A 22,303-nucleotide genomic window follows, 5' to 3' on the forward strand; every position below is an offset into this window, starting at 1 on the left:
GGCCCTATTCCCAATGAACTGTTGACCAGCAAATTTCCCTTCCTGACACTGTCAGGTGATATTGTTTATAAACTACTGTCTCCTACCATTCAAATTTTCTATAATCACCTCTCTCAAAATAACCACCTTTGAATCTTGAGTTTGTAAAAATAAAACCCCATATCCAAAGTTGCCTCAATTCCAAAGCTCTTAAACATGCTATTGCCGTCCAAATCCCTGTCCATCTTTCCTGCAACTCCTATTTTTGAATCTAGTACTGGAATGGCTGTGTTATAAATGACTTACTATGTGGCTGTGACCTTTGAAAACTTTCACTCATTTTTCGCAGGCTATCTGGAGCCTTTCATGTTTAACCAGACCATCCTCCTTCAATGCCACTCCTCTGTCACCTGGTTCAGTAGGACTACACTTGCCTAGTTCCATTCTTATCTATCCAGTCGTAACCAGATAATCACCTGCAAAGACGACTTCTTCCATACCATTACCTCTGGGAGCCCCATGGACCTATCCTTGGCTTCTTTCTATTTCTCATCTACATGCTGTTCCTCTGCAACATCAATGAAATACACAAGCCCAGATTCCACACATCTGCTAATAACTCCCAGCTTTACTCACAATCACCTATCTGAACCCCACACTATTTCTGTTTCGTCAAACTGCTGATCTGACATCTGGTGCTGGATCAGTAGAAATTTCTTCCAGCTAAATACTGGCAAGACTGAAGTTGCTGCATTCAGTCCCAACCATAACCCTGTTCACAAGTCACCAACTCCATCCCTCTCTGTAGTCACTGAGACTGAGTCAGACCACACACGACCTTAGTATCATATGTGACCTAGAAATAAGCTTCACCCACAGTAACTGGCCCAACTGCTTTCTGGTCTCATTAACTTCACCCCCAATCTTTCATTACTCTTTGAAGTTTCTCGGAGCAAATATAAGTCGATATGGATGACTGAGATGGGAGGCCAGAAACCTTGCAAAAGCAACCACTGAAGAAGCAAACAAGGTCCAAGCAACAGCACATGGCATGAGTGAGTGAGTCTAGCAACGACGAATAGAGTTCATCACCAGTATAAAAGTCAATGCTACAACCAGCATACATGTAACTAAACTATTTACTGCAAACATATTGGGAGGCACACTTACCTCCAAATGGCTTGATAGAAATAAAACGAGGGTCACGGCTTGCAAATCATTCTCTGCTCTACATGAACATTCCCTACAAGCAACCCTTTAGTCATTTTGCAGTGTAAGCTGGGTGATGTGGAAACTGACCTGCAATGACTAACAGTACACAGGGGGTTTTGTATCTGAAGTGCCTTAGTAATTATAAATGTACTTTCAGAAAAGCAGTGGAGACTAGACACCATTAACTGGTGTACAATGGCAAGCTTGTAGAAGCCTTTAATTATCGTGGTGTCTCTATCAGCAATCTCAAATTAAATGTAATTTCATCATCCTTATACAAGTGGTTAACAGAAATCATTACCATTAAAGTTTAGCATAACACTTAATCCCATTTATAAGTAAAGCAATTTCACATCTCCAATCCCAGGTTGAATGATGCAGCAACCTCTAATGAGGTGGTGACAGTAAGAACATAAGAAGTAGAACTGACTCTGCTCCACCATTAGATCATCTCAACACAACTCCTTTCCCACCCAATATCCCTCGACTTGTTTAGAGAACAAAAGTCCATTATCTCGCCTTGAATCTATTCAATTACTGAGCATTCACAACCCTATAGGGTATAAAATCCTTCAGCTTGAAGACATTTCTTATCTCAGTCATAAATGACTGACTCTTTACCCCAAGACTATTAACACTAGTTCTTGATTCTTCAGCCAGCCTCTTAGCAAACCCTCAGAGAATCTTATACCTTTCGATGAGATCACCCCCTCATTCTTCTGAACTCTAAAGTGCGTAGGCCCATTAACGTTTCCTCACAGGCCAATCCTTGCATTCCAGGAATCCAGTATTCTTTTGTTGCACCCCTGCCTAAAGTAAATCTATCTTTGCTGAGCACAGAACTCAGTCTTATCATAATTCAGTACCAGTGCAGTATGACTTCTTCACTCCAGTACTCTGACCACCCTGTCAAATGCCTTCCATTTGTCTTTCTAATTGCTTTTAGTACCTGCTTGCTACTTTCATGTTTGTGTACAAGGTCAACCAAATCCTTCGTAATGCCAACATTCTGTAGCTTCCTGTAACTTAAAAAATATGTTTTTCTATTCTACTTCCCAAAGTGAATAACCTCACATTTCCCCAATTGTACTCCATCTGCCACCTTCTTGCGCACTTAATTAACATATATATTTCTTTTCGCAGTCTCTCCGCATCTTACTTGTTACCAAGTTTTGCTTAAAGTTTATTTCTTAGTGTCACAAGTAAGCTTACATTAACACTGCAATGAAGTTACTGTGAAAGTCCCTGGTTGCCTCTCCAGTGCCTGTTTGGGTACACAGAGGAGAATTTAGCATGGCTAATTCACCAAAGCAGCATGCCTTGCAGACCGTGGGAGGAAATCGATCACCCAGGCACACACAGGGAGAATGTGCAGATTCGCACATACAGCGACCCAAGCTAGCAATCAACCCAGGGTCCTGCACTGTGAGGCAGCAATGCTAACTATTGTGCCATCATGCCGCCCTTGTTGCACTAGCAAACCTGGGATACAGTGCACTCAATGCCTTGATCTAAGTCATAATTACAAATTCGAAATAACAGCGGACCTAGCACTCATCCTTGCGACACGCTTTTAGTAACAACCTAAAAATGACCAGTTTATTCCCACTCTATTTTCTGTCCACTGACCAATTCCCCTATCCAGGCAAACATAGTAGTCACAATTCCATGAGCACTATCTAATGGAACAACCACAATGAATGCCTTTTAAAAACTGAAATATACGGGATTCACTTATTCCCTTTTATCTACATTGCCAGTTACATCCTCAAAAACACGAACAGGCTTATGAAACACTATTTCCCTTTCAGAAAACTGTGCTGACCTGGCTAATCATTAAATTTTAAGTGTCCACTATTAACCACTTCCTTAATAATTAATTCCTTAATTTTCATGATGACTGATGTTAGCTAACTGACCTGTAGTTATCCTGTTTTCCCTCTTGCTTTTCTCTTGAATAGCAATGTTAACATTCATTATCCTCCAACCCAATGGAACTGTTCCAGAATCTGGGAAATTTTAGAAGATCACAATGAATATTTCTGCAGCCACTTCTTTAGAAACCGAGGATGTAGGCCATCAAGTCCAGAGGGATGATTCAGCTTTTGATCCTATTAATTTCTTCAGTAAATTTTTTTATTAATATTAATTATTTAAGTTCCACAGTGTCATGAGACCCTCAGTTCCCCACTATTTCTGCTCTTTTCTATGTACATGCACACACGTTAGACCGTATAACGATACCCAAGGGACTACTGAAAGAAATCTTAGTTTAATTTGATTATTAAACCCATTAAAAGAAACTAATCATTCTGTGGAAATGCAATGAAACAAGAATAATTTGAATCAGAATGGGGGCTAACTTGTTTGGTCTTCAACCAACCCCCAGCAAGGAAGCTCTAACTTAAAGAAAACTATTCCGTCAAAGTTGGGAAATAAAAAGCATCAATTCTGGATCAACCTATAATACATGAGGACAGCCTCAACCAGGGTCTTGGGTTCATGTCACACTATGTGTAATCCCCACCACTTGGCCTGGGCTTGCAAATCTTATTAACTGTCCTGGCTTGAAACAATTCACATCTCTTTAACCTGTGCTTATCGCTCTCTCCACTCACACTGTAACTGTAAAGACGTGATTACCCATAAAGACTCACATTCCAACTATTACCTTGCAATTGAGTATGTGTCTATATATGCCCTGCTGCTGAACCCAACTCTCCACTCACATGATGAAGGAGCAGCATTCTGAAAGCTTGTGATACCAAATAAACCTGTTGGACTTAAACCTCTTGTTTGAGACTCCTTACTGAACCTATAATATCTGACAGTACAAGGGAGGAGTGGGTGCAAGACGGAGGGAATTTTGTTCAATGATCACCTTCAGTGCTGGACATTGGATGTGTAGACATTTGTCAGGACAGGATCAGAGAAGAACAGTCGAATAGCCTGTTGACCAATCACTGCCTAGCCTCATGCATAAAGAAAGAGAATTACATGAGTGGGTGTCTGGGAGAGATTAAATCATGAAAAAAATGATTTCAATTTGAATCAAATGGTTACCTAATGCTCCTTCAAAGGTGACACCAAGAAATACAGCATCTCCTACATGGACTGAACTACATCATGGAAAAGTAAGCTCTACTGAGTTTCAGCCATAGTTCAATTGCAACAAGCTGGCCACTGAGTCAGAAGTTTCCAGGGTAGAGTCTCAATCCTGCTTGAGCACAAAAAAGACATTCCAGTGCAGTACTGAGGGTGTGCTACACTCTCAGAGTGCTATCATTTGGATGAGATGTTAAATCAAGGCCCCCATCTGCCTGTTTGGGTGGATGTAAAGATCCTGTGGCACTACTCCAAGGAAGAGTGGTTCTCCTGGGTAATAAGGCCAATATTTATCCCTCAATCAACATTATAAAAACAGATGATCTGGGTCAATATCGTACTGTTGTTTACGGGAGCTTGCTAGGTACAATTAGTTGTGCTCTCCGGAGTCATTACAAAGTGACTACCTTCCTAATTCTTTGGCTGTAAAGCACTTTGAAACATCCAACGGTCATGAAAGGCACGATGCTTTTTAAATGAATTGGGATGTGGCTACTGGAAGTTAAAATTTTGCAAAAATAAATTTAATTAATTAATTATTCTGCAATGAATTAAACTATGATCTTGCTCACAAAACGGATTTGAGGATACACATCCAAACTTTCAAATGATTTCACTTTTGAAACATAGAAACTCGGAGGAGGAGCAGGCCATATGGCCCTTCGAGCCTGCTCCGCCATTCATTTTGATTATGACTGGTCAACGAATTCAATATTCCCGTCTTCTCCCCATACCCCTTGATCCCTTTAGCCTCAAGAGCAATGTCTAATTTTTTCTTGAAATCACACAATGTTTTGGCCTCAAATACTTTGTGTTAGTGAATTCCACATATTCACCACCCTCTGGGTGAAGACATTTCTCCTCACTTCAGTCCTGAAAGGTTTATCCCTTATCCTCAAATTATGACCTCTAGTTCTGGACTCCCCCACCATTGGGAACATTGTTTCTGAATCTACCCTGTTTAACTCTGTTAGAATTTTATAAGTTTCCCCTTTCACTCTTCTAAACTCCTAATTCTGACTTAAACTCTCCTCATATGACAGACCTGCCATCCCAGGCATCAGCCTGGTAAACATTTGCTGTATTCCCTCTATAGCAAGGGCATCCTTCCTCAGATAAGGACATCAAAACCGCACACAACACTCCAGGTGTGGCCTCACTAACACCCTATGTTTGTTTCCAGTATTTTTTAAATTTTTATTTTCACAGGCTCGATTATAATCAGTACGCCCATATTAGCTTTTACATAATACAATTTATCACTATATTGCAATTTTGTAATACGTGACATATCTCTCAATCCCATCTAGAGATAAAGCTAGAGGGCATTTGGAAACAACTATTCTTCCTTTGCTTCTGCATGATAGTTGCTAAAAGGCTGAAGAAATATGGGATTACTATACATTCGTCAACCAAATCCATGAGATGAATATCACAAAGCAGTAACAACCTGAAATTCTAAATTTTCAGAAAATTGAAAACACTCTGTTGGTTTTTGTGATGGAGCAGAAATTGCTCTGCATGTGACAGCCAGTAAAAGCTGATTGCAATGCAGTAGCATCTGAAATTATTTATGTTGCAGCCATTAGTTACCCAATCCACTGCACCTCGAAGCAGCTGAGCATTAGTATATTCCCACTGCTGACTCCAAAGATTGGCAAAGTGCTCAGCTCAAAAGAAAGCAAGGAAAAAAATGGCAAATCATTGTTTGCTTGTACTCCACCACCACTCTCAGAGCTACATTAACACAAGGAGCAAGTTGAAAGAACAGAAATTTAAAACATCATGCTACTCTGGGGTAGAAGGCCAGTGTTTTTTTTGTCACCGTCTCACTTATTAAGCTGTACCAGCTATATCTGTTAGTAAGGTATCATACTGAACAACCTATTATTATTTTTCAATATATTAACTTTCCTTGACCATTCTGTTCGCTTATCAATCACATTCCTCGCTTCAACCATGCAGTAGGTTGCTAGGCTTTGAGTGGTCAGGTAATGAGTATGCAGGCTTACCCTGGCATTGCAGTTACAAGATTGATAGTCCAATTCAACCTCTGGTTAACAGTGAAGTTAGGGAATATAAACTCGGTAATGGTGTTGCATCTCAAAATCAGCAGATTAACATTATTCCTCTGTGAGATGGTCATCTAGTATTTGTTATTTTTTAATTCCAATTTGGGACCTGGGTGTCACTGGCAAATCAGGATTTTTATTGCCCAGTACTAATTGCCCTCGGGAAGGTAGTAGAGAGTTACTTTATTGAACCGCTGTATTCCCTGTGGTACAAGTACACCCAGAGTGCTGTTAGGAAGGGAATTCCAGGATTTTGTCCCAGCGACAATAAGTGATCAGTAACATATTTCCAAATCAGGATAGTATGTGGCTTGGGGCCGCTGCTGTTTGTAATTTTTATTAATGATCTGGATGAGGGTATAGTTGGGTGGATTAGTAAATTTGCTGATGACACCAAAGTCGGAGGTGTGGTAGATAGTGAGGAAGGGTGTCATAGTTTGCAGGAAGACTTAGGCAGGTTGCAGAGCTGGGCCGAGAGGTGGCGGATGGAGTTTAATGCGGAGAAGTGTGAGGTAATTCACTTTGGTAGGAATAACAGATGTGTCGAGTATAGGGCTAACGGGAGGACTTTGAATAGTGTGGATGAGCAGAGGGATCTAGGTGTATGCGTACATAGATCCCTGAAAGTTGGGAATCAAGTAGATAAGGTTGTCAAGAAGGCATACGGTGTCTTGGCGTTTATTGGTAGGGGGATTGAATTTAGGAGTCGCAGCGTCATGTTGCAACTGTACACAACTCTGGTGCGGCCGCACTTGGAGTACTGTGTGCAGTTCTGGTCCCCACATTACAGGAAGGATGTGGAGGCTTTGGAGAGGGTGCAGAGGAGGTTTACCAGGATGTTGCCTGGTATGGAGGGGAGGTCCCATGAGGAGAGGCTGAGGGATTTGGGGTTGTTTTCGCTGGAAAGAAGGCGGCTAAGAGGGGATCTTATTGAAACATATAAGATGATTAGAGGTTTAGATAGGGTGGATAGTGATAGCCTTTTTCCTCTGATGGAGAAATCTAGCACAAGGGGGCATGGCTTTAAATTAAGGGGGGGTAGTTATAGGACGGATGTCAGGGGTAGGTTCTTTACCCAGAGGGTGGTGAGGGATTGGAATGCCCTGCCTGCTGCGGTTGTAAATGCGCCTAGTTTGGGGGCGTTTAAGAGATCCGTGGATAGGTTTATGGACGAAAAGGGATTGGTTTAGGTTAGTGGGTCATTGTTTTGTAACTGGTCGGCGCAACATCGTGGGCCGAAGGGCCTGTTCTGCGCTGTAATGTTCTATGTTCTACAGGGGAACTTGATTGTAATGGCATTCCCATACATCCATTACTCTTGCCTTTCAAAGTGCTTGGGGTCATGGGTTTGGAAGGGAGTTTGAAGGAACTTTGATGAGTTGTTGCAGTGAATCTTGTGGATGGTAGACTGTTGCTTCCGTTTCAGTGGTGGAGGGAGTGAAGGTGGGGGTGAAGAGACAATCACTGTACTGGATGGTGCCAAGCTTCTTGCTTGTTGTTGGAGCTGCACTCATCCAGGCAAGTGGAGAGTACTCCATTGCACCCATGACTTATGTTTTGTAGATGGTGGACAGGATTTGGGGTCTCAGGAGATGAATCACTCTCAGCAGAGTTCCCAGTCTCTGGCCTGTTGTCATAGCTAGCTACAAGGATGGTCCAGTTCAGTTTCAGGTCAATGGTCACCCATTGACCCATTTTGAACAGTGGGGGAGTCAGTGATGGTAATGTCATTGAATATCCAGGGGAGATGGTTGGATTCTCACTTTTGGGAAATTATAATTTTCTGGTATTTGTGTGGTGCAAGTGTTACTTGCCATTGATCAGCACAAGCCCAGATATTCTCCAGGTCTTGTTTCATATGATACAGGCTGCTTCAGTATATGAGGAGTCACAAATGATCCTGAACAATCATCAGAGAACATCCCCACTTGTGACCTTCTGATGGAGGGAAGGTCATTGATAAAGCAGCTGAAGATGGCCGGACCCAAGACCATATCCTGTGGAACTCCTGCAGTGATGTCCCAGGACTAAGATGAATGACCTCCAACAACCACAACTATCTTCCTTTGTGCTAGGTATGACACCCAACAAGTAGCGAGTTTCCCCTCTTTTGTTTAAACCAAAGCTGCGATGAGGTCAGGATCTAAGTGTCCCTGGTGGAACCCAAACTGAACGCCAGTGAACATGTTATTTCTGAATAAGTGCCATTTGATAACACTTCCCAACCCCTTCCATCACTTTGCTAATGATCAGGAGTAGACTGATGGAATGCTTATTAGTTTGTAGCTGTACTGCAAAGCTTGGCTAAGGACACAACTAGTTCTGGAGCACAAGCCTTCAGTTCCACTGTTTGAATATTGTCAGAATATTGTAACATCCAGTGTTTTCAGCCATTTCTTGCTATCAGGTGGAATAAATCAAATTGGCTGAAGGCTGGCATCTGCATTGCTGGCAACCTCAGGAAGCCACCAGGGTGGATTATCCACTCAGCAGTTCTGGCTGAAAGTGATTGCAAGTGTCTCAGTCCTGTATTAGCACTGATGTGCTGGGCTCCCCCAGTAAGGCAGGTCAGGATATTTGTGGATCCTTCTCCTCCAGTTAGTTGTTTAATGATCCACCACCATTCACGACTGAGCGCAGCAGAACTGCAACGCCTAAATCTGATTTGTTGGTTTGGGATTGCTTAACTCTATCATACACTGTTTTCATGGTTTGGCATGCAACTAGTTCTGTGTTATAGCTGCACGAGGTTGACACCTCATTTGTAGGTATATCTAATGCTGCTCCTGGCATGTCCCTCCTGCACTCTTCATTGAGCCAGGGCTGACCCAGCTCATGGGGGATATGCCACACCATGAGATTAGAGATTATGGTCAAGTAAAATTCTGCTACTGCTGATGGTCCATAGTGTCACGTGGATGCCTAGTTTTGAGTTACCAAATCTGTTTTAAATCTATCCCATTTAGTATAGTGGCAGAGCCATACAACACGATAGAGGGCATCCTTAATTTGAAAATGGGACTTAAAATTGTGCAGTGGTTACTCCTAACACTGTCACAGACAGATGCATCTGCAACAGGTAAATTGGTGAGCATGAAGTCAAGCAGGTTTTCTCCTCACCACCTGCTGCAGACCCAGTTTAGTAACTGAAGTTTAGGACTCGGCCAACTGACTCTGAAGTGATACTACCAAGCATCTCTTGGTGATGGATATTGAAGTCCTCCACAGAGTACATTTTGTGCCTTTGCCACCCTCAGTATTCAATGTGGAGCACTAATTCACCAGCTGAAGGGATGCAGTCAGCGGTCATCAGGTTTCTTTGCCCAGAGTCAACCTCCTGCCATGAGAACTCCCAGGCCAACTCCCTTCCTACTTATAGCACTGCGTGGCCAATTCTGGTGAGTCCTTCCTGTCGGTGGGACTGGACATAGCCAGAGATGGTGAGCACAGTGTCTGTACAATGCCTGCAAGGTGAGATTCCAGACTGTGACTTTTCCTTGACTAGTCTGTCACTCCAGAGGGACAGTTCTAGATGGTAGCAAGTAAGCACATTGCAGGGTCAACAGGTTTGGTTTGCAATTATTGTTTCCAGTACCTAGGTCAATAAAGGGTGTCATTCAGTTTAATTCCTTTTGTTGAGACTTTATAGCAGTTTGACAGATTTCCAGATCATTGCAGAAGGCATTTGAGAGTCAAGCACATTGCTGTGTGCCTGGAGTTGGCGGGAGCAGCTAAGGTCAGCAGATTTCCTTCCCTAAAGGGCGTTCATGAACCAAATGGGTTATGACAATCAACAATGGTTTTATGGTCACTATTATCGAGAATAGCTTTTTAATTCCACATTTACTAACTAAATTTATGGTGGCATTTGAACCGTGTTCCCTGTGCATTAACCTGGGCCAATGAAGTATTAGCCCATACATGTAGCGTCTTGTGACGCTACACAACTCCCTCCCCCATGACATAAATATTGCCTGTCATTTGCCTGGGCAAACTGAATGTTATGCATTACATAGGAGTATTCTCCTTTGGATCCATTTTGTTGCGGTTCCTTGGTGCAATACTAGGTTGAATGCTGCCATTAAATCACTTTCTCTAGTCAGCTTTTAAGATCACTCTATGATTATATTCATACTGCAATGAGGGCTGGAGCCAAGATGTTCTGAAGGAAACTGAAGTACATATCAGTGAGTAGGTGATGTTAGAACATCAGTTAACTGCACTAAGCCCATGGTTTCACTGACAACAGGAAGTAGTGAACAGGTTGGATAAGATTTGTCTCATTTGTGGGTAGAACATGCTGCTGCAACGTTTTATATTGTCAAGCAGATACTAGTGCCACAATTTGGCTGGAGTAGCAGCTAATGTGGTGCCAAGTCCTCAGTAGTGCAGCCAGGATGATGTCAAAGCCATAGCTTTAATGTGTCCATTGCACTTAACCATTTCTTAATGTAGTGGAGTGAATTAAATTGATACCCAAGAGGTGGTCAAGTAGTAACATCCACACTTCTGATGCAAGCTTTGCAAATGCTTCAGCTCTGCTTCACATACATTTGTTGAGCTCCGCCATAGTTAAAGATGGAGGACATTCAGGAAGGTTCCTCATCCTGTTAATTGCCAAGTTGTTCACCATTCAGTGACTTTCAGTACAGACTTAGCTCTATGACCGATTGCATGCATTGTATTTAATATGCAGTTCACCTTTAGTTGTAGCATTACAGATTTCACACATAACTAACATATGTGGGAGTGCATTTTAATTCTGCATTTAAGGGTTGGTTTCCTGGCTTCACAATGGTGAGAGGATAGAGGTTAGGTCGTATAAAATTCTGATGATGCCGAAAGCCATAACCCCTCCCTCCGCCCCCCCCACCCCCCCATGTGCTATTAAATTTGTCACTTCATAGAATGATAGTGCCGCATTTCCCATGCAAAACATTGTCTTCACATGGGGTAATCAGTACTATTAATGCTTTCACAGACAGACATGCCTGCAACAGGAATGTACCAAGAACAAAGTCAAGGATCTTATTTACACATGTTGATTCAAACCCATCCAGAATTACAGGCATCCCTGGGATGTACAACGCTTGTCAGACTGCTATTCTCACCACATCGAGATCCACACTCAGTGCCTTATGTCAACACAACCTCTCTCTAGCAGTACCGATTCATCCTCTCTCAAAGCTGTCCTTACCCCCGCTCCATTTTATTCTTGCTCTCTTCTGATGCCTTAACAAGAAGCTTTTTCTTTTCCTTTCATGTTTTAAGGGATGCAAGCTTCACCAATGCCCATCCAGGACCCTCCACAGGAACTGGTCCCTCAGTGACAACCTGGTCCACTCAACCATCACACCCAACTCCCCATCCCACAGCACCTTCCAATGCAATCGCAGAAGGAACATCTGCACTTTACCGCGCCCCTCTTCAACATTCAAATCTCCAAACACTCCTCTCAGGTGAAGCAGCTTCTTCTTGCACCTTTTTCTATTTGGCTTATTGTGTTCACTGCTGCCAATGCTGTCTCCTTTATAGTGAGGAGACTAAACACAGACTGAGGGACTGCTTTACAGAACGGTATCGCTCACACATGACCCCAACCTTCCTGTTGCTTGCCATTTGAACTCAGCACCTTGTTCTCAAGTCAACATGCCCATCCTTGGCCTGCTGCAATGCTTCACTGACATCTAGGGCAGGCTGAGGAGCAGCACCTCCTCTGCTGGTTGGGCACGATGCTGCCCCCAAGACTCAACATTTGAGTTCAGCAGCTTTAGGCTGTGTCCTTTCCCTTCCATCTTAAACCCTTTTAAAAATATTCCACACGTGCATGCATTGCCTCAATGCAAGCCTTCCTCTTCATGCTGTCTTTTTTTCTTGAACTAGCTACTTTCTGCTGCAATCTCTATCTCCAACACATTCTCCCTCCTTTCAGTCCTGACAAATAGCCAAAAGACTTGAAATGTTAACTATGCTTTCTCTCAAAGAGGCTGCCAGACTTGCTGGGATTTTCCAGCATCTTCTGTTTGTGTTTTTGATTCAAGACCAGTATGGCAGAGATATCAGACTCCTGCAGCATGGTTAATGCAGTACCAAGCAGTATTTAGTATTGAATATACAGAATATATAAGAGATGTATAAAATCTTGTGAGGAAAAACCATGTCAAGTTGCTCCTTGGTGAGGGTGATTTTCTCTGGGTTTACAAAAACTGATCCCTAAACAATCCTAATGGATTCACTGACACATTAGATTGGGCAAGGCAAGCAGGCATATAATGAATTAGTTCGAGATTTTAACCGTCTGTAAATTGTTGTTTTTAATGAGAATCTTCAAATCACAAACTTTATTGAATTCAATTCACAACATCGAGATGGGATTTGAACTTCAGCTAATAGCCCAGAGTTCATAATGGACAGGAAAGTAGAGCTGCAATGGGACAGATCAGTCATAATTTTATCAAACAGCAAAGCAAGTTGAAGGAGCCAAATGGCCTACCCTTGCTTCTAATTTAAGTTCATTGGGAATAACATAACTACTAGGTTACTGCACTCATGCAGTACAGGATCAAACCAAAACCGCATGGTCTGGCTGCAAACATTCTATTTTCTTCTTCAAACGTGCAACCTTTGTCAACACTAAAGCAGTACAGAATGCTGGATGGTCAACGGGATCACCCTCCAGCTGAACAATTAAACAGTGGTTGCATTTGCAAGTTTGAGTTTCACATAAAGGTTTACATTCCAAAAAACGATTCTCTGGCAGCCAACTTAATATTCCACCCTCAGCCAATAACAAAAGAAAGCTTTGAAACCATTGTTTGGAGGAAATAGCTGGCTCAGAAAGTCTACAAAAATCTCTCCCACACTGTCACGTTTATCACCAAATTAACAATTTTGAATGGAGTGACTGAAAATTTTGATTATATCATTAATGTAGCATGACAGGTGCTAAAACAAATATTGAATGCAATCTATCTACAGCATGAGGAATCAGGATTGAGATCCACAATGTTAGCAATAATTATTCATTAGAACCATTTTCCAGCATAAAAAGACTAAAAATACTCAGCATTGTAAGTAGCTTGCATCCAACCACTCTGCAGCATGGCTTAGGTTAACTTTATTCAGTAGGGGAGAAGAGAAGCAAGAGGAATCACACAGAATTCTTCTCTAACAGGAATCCTTTTTTTTAAAATGGAAGAGTGAGTCAACTCAGCTTCTCTTGTGCACCTCCTCATGGCTGGTTATTGAGCTGTTTTATCTGGACAATGGCAAGTTCTGTGCCACCTGCCCTAAACGCAGCCTAAAGAATTGTGCATGGCACAAGAGGAAGAAAGAATTGAAGTTGAAAAATAAACATGCCTTCGTAGCTCACATTTTTCTCTAATACTTACAGTATGTTTTCCTCGTCAGTTCCTCCACAACTTCAGGCTTCAGCTTACTGTTGGACTTGCCCATTGCAGCAAATTAACACATGAGAAAATGTCTTTTTTTGGTAAGTAATACTAAAGTTTGAAGAAATCAGAGATTCAAACAGTCAGGAAATATTAATGGTGAGCTGTAATTCTTGAAATGAAATATTTTCAGATGCCTCCTGTGTTCTCTCTGCGTAACGTTGCACAGCTGTGGTTTCCGTGGTGATGGTTTAATAATGGCCTGTTTGTCACTCCACCACAGGCTTGATAAGCAGCCCAAACACAACGTCAAAATTCTGGATTTTTCCTTTTTTCAAAATTGCTCTGAGAGGCGCTTTTCTTTGGTGCGAAAATGTTGATAGCCGCTGTCCCCAGTTACAACAATGGTTTGTTCAATTTAGCCACTTGGGAAGCCGGCTGGCGTTTTCAGCTTTCCTTTGGTATGTAAGTGTTGATGGTCACTGACCCTGACTGCAATGACAGTTGTTGCTCAATTTAGCCCCAATTAGAGATAAGTGGTGTTTCTTTGTCTTTTTGTATCCTCTGGATTGAGTCAATTTAATGAGTTGTTTTATTCTGTTCTATTTTTAGAAACTGATGATGCACTTTAAACAGTTCAAGCGTGGTTACAGCATTACAGCACTGCATATGGTCAGCTACCTCAATGCGTTGGTGTCCTGGGTTACAGTGCATGGAGTAGTTAATCAATGGCCCAACCCTCAGAGCTCTAGAAGAAACAAAACAGCAAAGATATTGTATACAATTATATCATTTTCAGTTCACAAAATGTCAAATCCATCTTTATTGCAATTGAGGCGAAAAAGATCCATTAGCAGGACACCTCATGTCTCCCTAAAGTTAAGCAGGTAATCACACTGCCTGAACCAGATTGCACTGTTGACTCAGTTAGATTAAACAGGGATCAACTTCACTATAACAGATCTCAAAGTCCCCATGTTTGATTCTCTGTGTTCCATTTGTTGGTCTCAGCTGGGGTACCTGTATGGTGCTACAGTTGATGTCAGCATCACTGTTTTAGGAAGGGGAAACTGGACTAGAATTTTAACTCATTTGCTCACCTTGCTGGAAGAATACAAATGTAAATGGTGGATGAGGACACAAGTGGATTCCATGATGATGCTGCATGAAAAACGATTAACTACGAGTTGACCATTTAAACTTTCAGGAGTAAATGAGTAAAATAACAGTGGGAACCCTGTAACTGAGATATATCAATTGATATATCTGCAAGACACCATTCTATAATCATTTATGCATGTCAATTTTGACATTATAGAATGACAGTATGTTTACAGCACACAAGGAAGCTATTCAGGCAGTGACATCTGCACCAACTCTCAATGACCTACTCACTGGGTCATATCCTTTCCCCATATTCTGACTAATTTCTCTCGATAATTATTCATTCCCTATTAAATGACAATTAAATCTCCCATCAACACCCTCAGGAACTCTCTTCCTAACCACTTACTGATTAGAGGAGTTCTTCGATTCTTCACCTCTGATTCTTTCACCAATCATCTTACACTGGTGTCCTCTGGTTCGCCATCTGTCCAAGATGATCAGCTTCCTCTGTCCACTCTGCCCAAGCCAAGATTTTGAACATTTTCATCAAATCTCCTCTCAACCCTCACTTATCCAAGGAAAGCAACCACAGCATCCTACACCTTCTCAAATGCCTTCACATCCTTACCAAACGTAGGTGCCCAGAATTGGGCACAATATTCCAACGGAAGCTGAGTCAATGTTTTATCAAGGTTCACCATAACTTTCTTGCTTTTGTATTATTTACAAACTAAATTACTTGGATGAAGGGACCAAAGGTATGGTTGTTAAATTTGCTGATGGCACAAACATATGTAGGAAAGTAAATTGTGAGAGCGTAAGGAGTCTGCAATGGAACATAGATAGCTTCAGCGAATGGACAAAAACTCTGCAGGTTGAGTATAATGTGAGAAAATGTGAACTTGTCCACTTTGGCAAGAATAGAAAAGCAGTAAGTTATTTAAATGGAGAGATACTACAAAAATGCTGTGTACAAGCATGATCCATGCTTGGGACATGGATCATGAAAAATTAGCATGCAAGTACAAAGCAAACGATGAGAAAAGCAAATGGACTGTTGTTTATTGTGAGGGAAATGGAATATAAAAGGATGTTTCACTATAGCTATACAGGGCATTGGTGAGACCACATCTGAAGTATTGTGTAGTTTTGGTCTCTTCACTTAAAGGATATAACAGACTAGAAGCAGTTCAAAGGTTCACTCAACTTAAGTGGTAATCTTAAAACAGGTTGGGCCTGTATCCATTGAAGTTTACAAAAATGAGAGGCAATCTTATTGAAACATTAAGACCCTGAGGGCATTTGACAAGGTGGGTGCTGAAGAGATTTCTCCCCTTATGAGAAGCTAGAACTTTGGGACATAGTTTAACATTAAAGGGTCTCCCATTTAAGATGAAGATGAGGAGAATTTTTTTTCACTCAAGTCACGAGTCTGTGGAACTGTCTCCCCAGACAGCAGTGGAGACTGTGGCTGAATATTCTGAAGACTGAGTTAGGCAGATTCTTGATTGACAAGGGAGTCAAAGGGTAAAGGGGGAAGGCAGGAAAGTAGAATTGAGGTCACAATCAATTTAGCCATGATCTTATTAAATGGAGAAGCCAGTTTAAAGGATTGAAAAGCTCCTAATTCATGTGTATTGCATGTCTTTTTATAAAGTCCGGGATCCTGTATACCTTAACTTTTCTCAACCTGCCTTCAATGGTTGTGCACGTATACCCGTAAACCCTTTGCCTCTGTATCCCCTTTAGAATGATATACTTCACTTTATATTGCCTTTTCCTCATTCTTTCTGCCAAATCACATTAAATGTATTACTTTACTCCTTTTTTATACAATAATGCAGGAAAAGTTTGAAGAGTTTGCAAGTATAGAATGGGGCAAGAGCATGGAAAATCTAAACTGTACAGAAGTTGCTATACTTAGGAGGCAGGGAAGCAGAGGAGGAAAGTGGTGACAAATAAATTAAACTTAAAAGATTGCGGGTTATGAAGTTTTAGACAAGCTGAACCGTGCTTTAGGAGTGGGGATCAGTCGAGAGGGTGTTCAGGATGTCAAGTCAACAAAAGCAGAACAGCTTCTTCTCTGCTGCCATCAGATTTTTGAATCGTCCTATCATACATTAAGCTAATCTTTCTCTTTATCCTATTGGTAACTGCAACATTATATTCAGCATCTTATTCTTTCCTTCTCCTCTATGTACTCATCGGTATCTTTTGTCTGTAACAAGTCGCAAGAGACACCACCTTTCACTATATGCCAATAAATCATAGTCCAAAGATGCATGGGTTAGGTTGATTGGCCCTGCATGGTAAATGTGGGGGGAATAGGGCCTGGGTGAGATTATGGTCAGTACAGACTCAGTGGGCCAAATGGCCTCCTTCTGTATTGCAGGGATTCTATGATTCTATGGAACAATATCAATTCAATTCAAGACATCAGCTACAGCAAAGATGTGACAAAATATTACAAAGACAGACGAATCATTAACAGATGAAATATGGTTTGGAACTCAGCTTTGGGTAAATAAGACAGAGGTTGCGCAGGGATAGGATGAGCAAGAAGCAAGATTTTCTTTAAAAACAGGAGCTGAAGCAAGAGCAGGAACCCCTCTTCTGATCACTAGACAGCGATGCCTGTGTAACTGTGGATGGGTACCAGGGGAAAAGACATGCCTGCAGCAAAAGGCTGTTAATGACACTCTCATTCCATGAATACAACATGAAGGACGCTTCTTGTTCCAATGAATCATCTCCTAAAAGGAGTTCAGGTAAAAGAAGAAAACTGGGGGAAAAAAGTGATGTGTACACTGATTACCCAATACGCAATGTAGCTCGCTTTGCTGAAATCAGATAGTACGCAACCAAGTGAATTTGATTTATCACACACTACTGAAAATAAATTTGGCGGCAGTTTCTCAATGCTCCACTGTTTTTCACCCAATTTCTCTTCTCCTTCTGTGTGTTGACCCCAAACACTGTGGCACAGATCTATGGACCAAACTTGTCCTACCATATTTTGCACAGTGAGTTGGCTAATTAACTGCAGAAGATACAAAATAACCACACTGAGCTCTGACTCAGCATTTACCCATTTCCATTTAGGGTTGTGTAGTTACAGAAATGAAAAGCTTGATTAATTCGCTCCTCGATAAATATAGGTACTTGGTTAGCTTTTGAGTTCTAACTGACGCTGAATGGTTCAGACTCCACCATAGAACCACCAAACCTACTTTGAAATAAACCTCTACACATACACATAAAAATGAATCCTCTATCAGAGACTTCACAACAATATAGTGCTATAGCAAATGCTTTGTCGCAAGTGAGTATCTGATCTTTCCAACGTATACCCGAATAGCAAAGCCTGCATGCAGCATGGTGGCTCCACCAGTTCAACACACTCCCTGCGCAGTGTGTACACAGCGGAATATGAAAGCATTGTAAATGCTGCAGAGACCCCTAGGGTGAGCACATCAATGCTGCACCAATTTTAACTTCTGGGATTCCCTTCCACTGTTACAGATTTCAAACTTTTAAGTATTACAGTAGGTCACAGAATTTTCAGCCACTTCACACTGCTCCTGCAAATTCTTAATTTGAACCCATTTTATAACATGGCAAACTTAATCATATCAACAGAAAAATAAGTCAGACGTTTATAGGGTTGCATCCTCAATCATGTAATGTTAGTAATATGTGTAACCTTGTAAGTGCTCTCCAGGTATCTGATATCATCTCTGACTGTGTTGATGGCATTGACGGCTTCAATTCAAGTACATGGCCAAACAGAATGGAGCAGAAATACATAAATTTCAAATTAATTTACTGTTTAAATTAGACGAAGTATGGATGAAATAGAGCCCAAAACAAAAGCAAAATACTTGTAGAACTAAAAACAGAAAATGCTGGAAACACTCAATGTCTTACTTCAGCAAAACAATTTGCGGTCATATAACACCTTTAACAGAAAAAAGCATCCCTTGGTATTCCACAATAATATAAACTTAAAAGATTTTTTTTACTGCTATTGTTGTTTTGGTGACTGTAATACCTTTTGCATTAACACCTCTGAATATATGAATAATTTTAATTCATGGCAGCAACTTGGCGAAGGGATATTCCTGAAATTTCATGAAAGTCATTTTGCTATGCAGCACTAATGATTGACAGCTTGTTATATCCTGACCACACAGCTGCAGAGAATGAAATAACACCGCACGCTCACTCAATACAGTCAGGCCAGTGACACTCAGAGGAGCTGGGTTTTCACCTAGATAACATTGCATTTTACACAGTGTAACATTCAATTTATTCTAATAGTTTAATTTTAAGCTCGAGTTCAAAATGTTTTCTTCAATAGTTTTATATATATCTACATATATAATATATACACACACAGGTCCAATAAGCCCAAGTGTTCTTTGAGTTGAAAATCTTAACCACCTTGAACTATTTCATTGTGAGAAACGAACATTCACATTTGCCCCTCTGAAGGTAAGTCTAACTCCAGCCTTTATATGGTACTGACAGCAATGTAGCATGAACAGTGCAGACAAAGAGAAAAGCCCGTTGTTACAGATGTCAACACGTTCCTCCCCACCACACCAGCCAGCTTAAAAATCAGACCCTGCAACTAACCCTGCAAAGACCCTCCCGCCCACCCCACACAGATTGAAAAGACAGATTTCCCACAGACACAAAGGAAAGGGACAATTGATCCCTAAATAGAAAGGGGGGAGAAGAGACGGGGAAACAAACATGAGATGTATTTGCATCCTATCGGGAGATATGAGGGAGGGAGGGAGGAATAAAGTACAACAGACACAAGTTCGCGGATTTCCCCCCTTGTGGGAATCATTATCAAACACCCACCGTACTTGTCTAAGGAATAAGCAAACCTCCATCCGCCCACAAATGAAAGGGGGAACGAAGAGAAATTATATACTCTGGATCTGAGGACACAGCAGCCCCTGCCCTCCACCCCCACCACACAGGTGGCTCGGGTTTCCTTAACTTCAACAAGCTACAAATCTGCAAAACTCTGGCATGGTTAAAAAGGGGGAGATGTGTGCATCCACCAATCCCTTCCCCATTTTAACTGGAATCACAGTGAGAGAGATCAGGGTATGGAGTACGTGCCAATCGGCAGGCTGAGAATCCTCAAACAGGGAGAGAGATGAACTCGCTCAGAGATGTTTGCCAAAGCGAGGAGGAGCTGGAATGATTAAGACGGGAGGAGGGTGGGTAAAGCCGGGCCCTCACTCACTGAGTGAGTGAGAGAGGCGGGATGTGTGAGGGTGTGTGTGTGGGTGTATTTGCGAGGGTGAGTCCCCTCTGTGTGCAGGGCGGTGTGATTAGACTGGAAAGTAAGCCGGGCCCTCACTGTGTGTGAGGGTGTATGGATGGGGTAATTCTCTGCGTGGAGGATGGGGAGTGATGTGCGGGTGGGGAGTGAATCAGAGCCTCCCTCTCTCCCTAGCAACCGCTCAGCCTCCCAGTCTCTGCCCCCTCCCCGGCGGTGTGGGGCAGAGGGGGCACCAACTTTAAACGCAACACTCACACAGCCCGCTCCGTTCCCCGCGTCCTACCCCTCCCTCCTTCTCTCGCTCTCTCTGTTTCCCCGGGCCGCTCACCTCACCTCTCCTCTCTGACTCCGCCCGGCTATCTCCGCTCCGCCTGTTTGAATGAAGCGCAGCCGCTTCTCCCAGAGCAACCGCAGCGCCTGCGCGCGCACCCGGGGGCAGGGGTGGGGTGGGGTCGGTGCGTCTGACGTCACCACGCCGCGTCCCCATCCTGGACAGTGACGTCGCATGGTCGTGACGTCACTAGGCCTCCCAACACTGACGTCACGGGTCTTCCTCGCACATCAGATCATAGAATCCTACAGGGCAGAAGGAGGCCGTTCAGCCCATCGAGTCTGCACCGACCACAATCCCACCCAGACCCTACGCCCATCATTTACCCTAGCTAGTCCCCTGACAATAAGGGGCACTTTAGCATAGCCAATCCACCGAACCCACACATCTTTGGACTGCGAGAGGAACTAAAACCTGGTGTTGTCAGACTTTTTACTGTGTTTACCCCAGTCCAACGCCGGCACATCCACATCATGACTGCGAGAGGAAACCAGAGCACCCAGAGGAAACCCACGCAGACACAGGGAGAATGTAGAAACTCCGCACAGATAGTGGCCCAAGACCAGAATTGAACCTCGATCCCTGGCGCTGTGAGACAACAGCACTAACCACTGTGCCACCCCCTGTAGCAACTTCTCTGTCAAAGAACAAAGAAAATTACAGCATAGGAACAGGTCTTTCAGCCCTCCAAGCCTGCACCGACCATGCTGCCCGACTCAACTAAAACCCCCTACCCTTCTGGGGACCATATCCCTCTATTCCTATCGTACTCAATGAATTGTCCAGACGCTGTTTAAAACTCACTACCGTATCTGCTTTCACTAACTCCTCCAGCAGCAAGTTCCAGGCACCCACCATTCTGTGTAAAAAAACTTGCCTCATACATCTCCTTTAAACCTTGCCCCCCGCACCTTAAACCCCATACCACCTAGTAATTGACTCTTCCACCCTGGGAAAAAGATTCTGACTATCCACCCTGCCCATGCCCCTCGTAATCTTGTAGACTTCTGTCAGGTCACCCCTCAACCTCCGTCGTTCCAGCGAGAACAAACCAAGTTTCTCCAACCTCTCCCCATAGCTAATGCCCTCCATGCCAGGCAACATCCTGGTAAATCTTTTCTGTACCCTCTCCAAAGCTCCACATCCTCAGAATTGAGTACTGTAGTCCAAGTGCAGTCGAAGGTTAGACAGATTTCATAGAATCCTACAGTGTGGAAAAAGGCCATTCGGCCCATCAAGTCTGCACCAACCACAATCTAACCCAGGCCCTATCCGACATACTTACCCATTAATCCCTCTAACCTATGCATCCCAGGACACTAAGGGGCAATTTAGAATGGCCAATCCACTAACCCGCACATCTTTGAACTATGGGAGGGAACTGGAGCACTCTGAGGAAACCCAAGCAGACACAGGGAGGTTCTATAAAGCTGCAACATGACTAGCCAATTTTTAAACTCAATGCCCTGGCCGATGAAGCAAGCATGCCGTATGCTGTCTTGACTACCTTCTCCACCTGCATTGCCTACTTTCAGTGACCTGTGTACCTATATGCCCAGATCCCTCTGCCTATCAATACTCTTAAGGGTTCTGCCATTTACTGTATATTTCCTATCTTTATTAAATCTTCCAAAATGCATTACCTCACATTTGTCCAGATTAAACTCCATCTGCCATCTCTTCACCCAGGCCTCCAACCAATCTGTATCCTGCTGTATCTTCTAATGGTCCTCATCGCTTTCCACAAATCCACTAACCTTTGTGTCATCATTGATCCTTTTCTCATCTTGGCCCTCTTCAG

The 22,303-nt window shown here is 42.6% G+C and overlaps 1 protein-coding gene across 3 annotated transcripts in view; it reads right to left on the reverse strand.

Moving 5' to 3' along the window:
• The window catches only part of LOC145358158 (neuronal calcium sensor 1), a 132,874-nt gene extending 112,285 nt beyond the window's left edge, over positions 1-20,589 (reverse strand). Inside the window, exons 1-2 of one of the 3 annotated variants that reach the window (XM_080211877.1) lie at positions 20,500-20,589; positions 13,760-14,507 (exon numbers count right to left, since the gene is read on the reverse strand). In XM_080211877.1, the coding sequence (XP_080068003.1) occupies positions 13,760-13,823 (64 nt within the window). In that variant the 5' untranslated portion in view covers positions 13,824-14,507; positions 20,500-20,589. Of the gene's footprint in view, positions 1-13,759; positions 14,508-15,272; positions 15,318-20,499 lie in introns of those variants that run through there. The other 2 variants (XM_080211875.1, XM_080211878.1) reach the window with 2 other exon arrangements.
• Positions 20,590-22,303: the final 1,714 nt, after the last annotated feature.

Source organism: Carcharhinus amblyrhynchos, chromosome 25 (assembly GCF_965287045.1).
Source record: "Carcharhinus amblyrhynchos chromosome 25, sCarAmb.v2.hapA, whole genome shotgun sequence".
Taxonomy (NCBI): domain Eukaryota; kingdom Metazoa; phylum Chordata; class Chondrichthyes; order Carcharhiniformes; family Carcharhinidae; genus Carcharhinus; species Carcharhinus amblyrhynchos.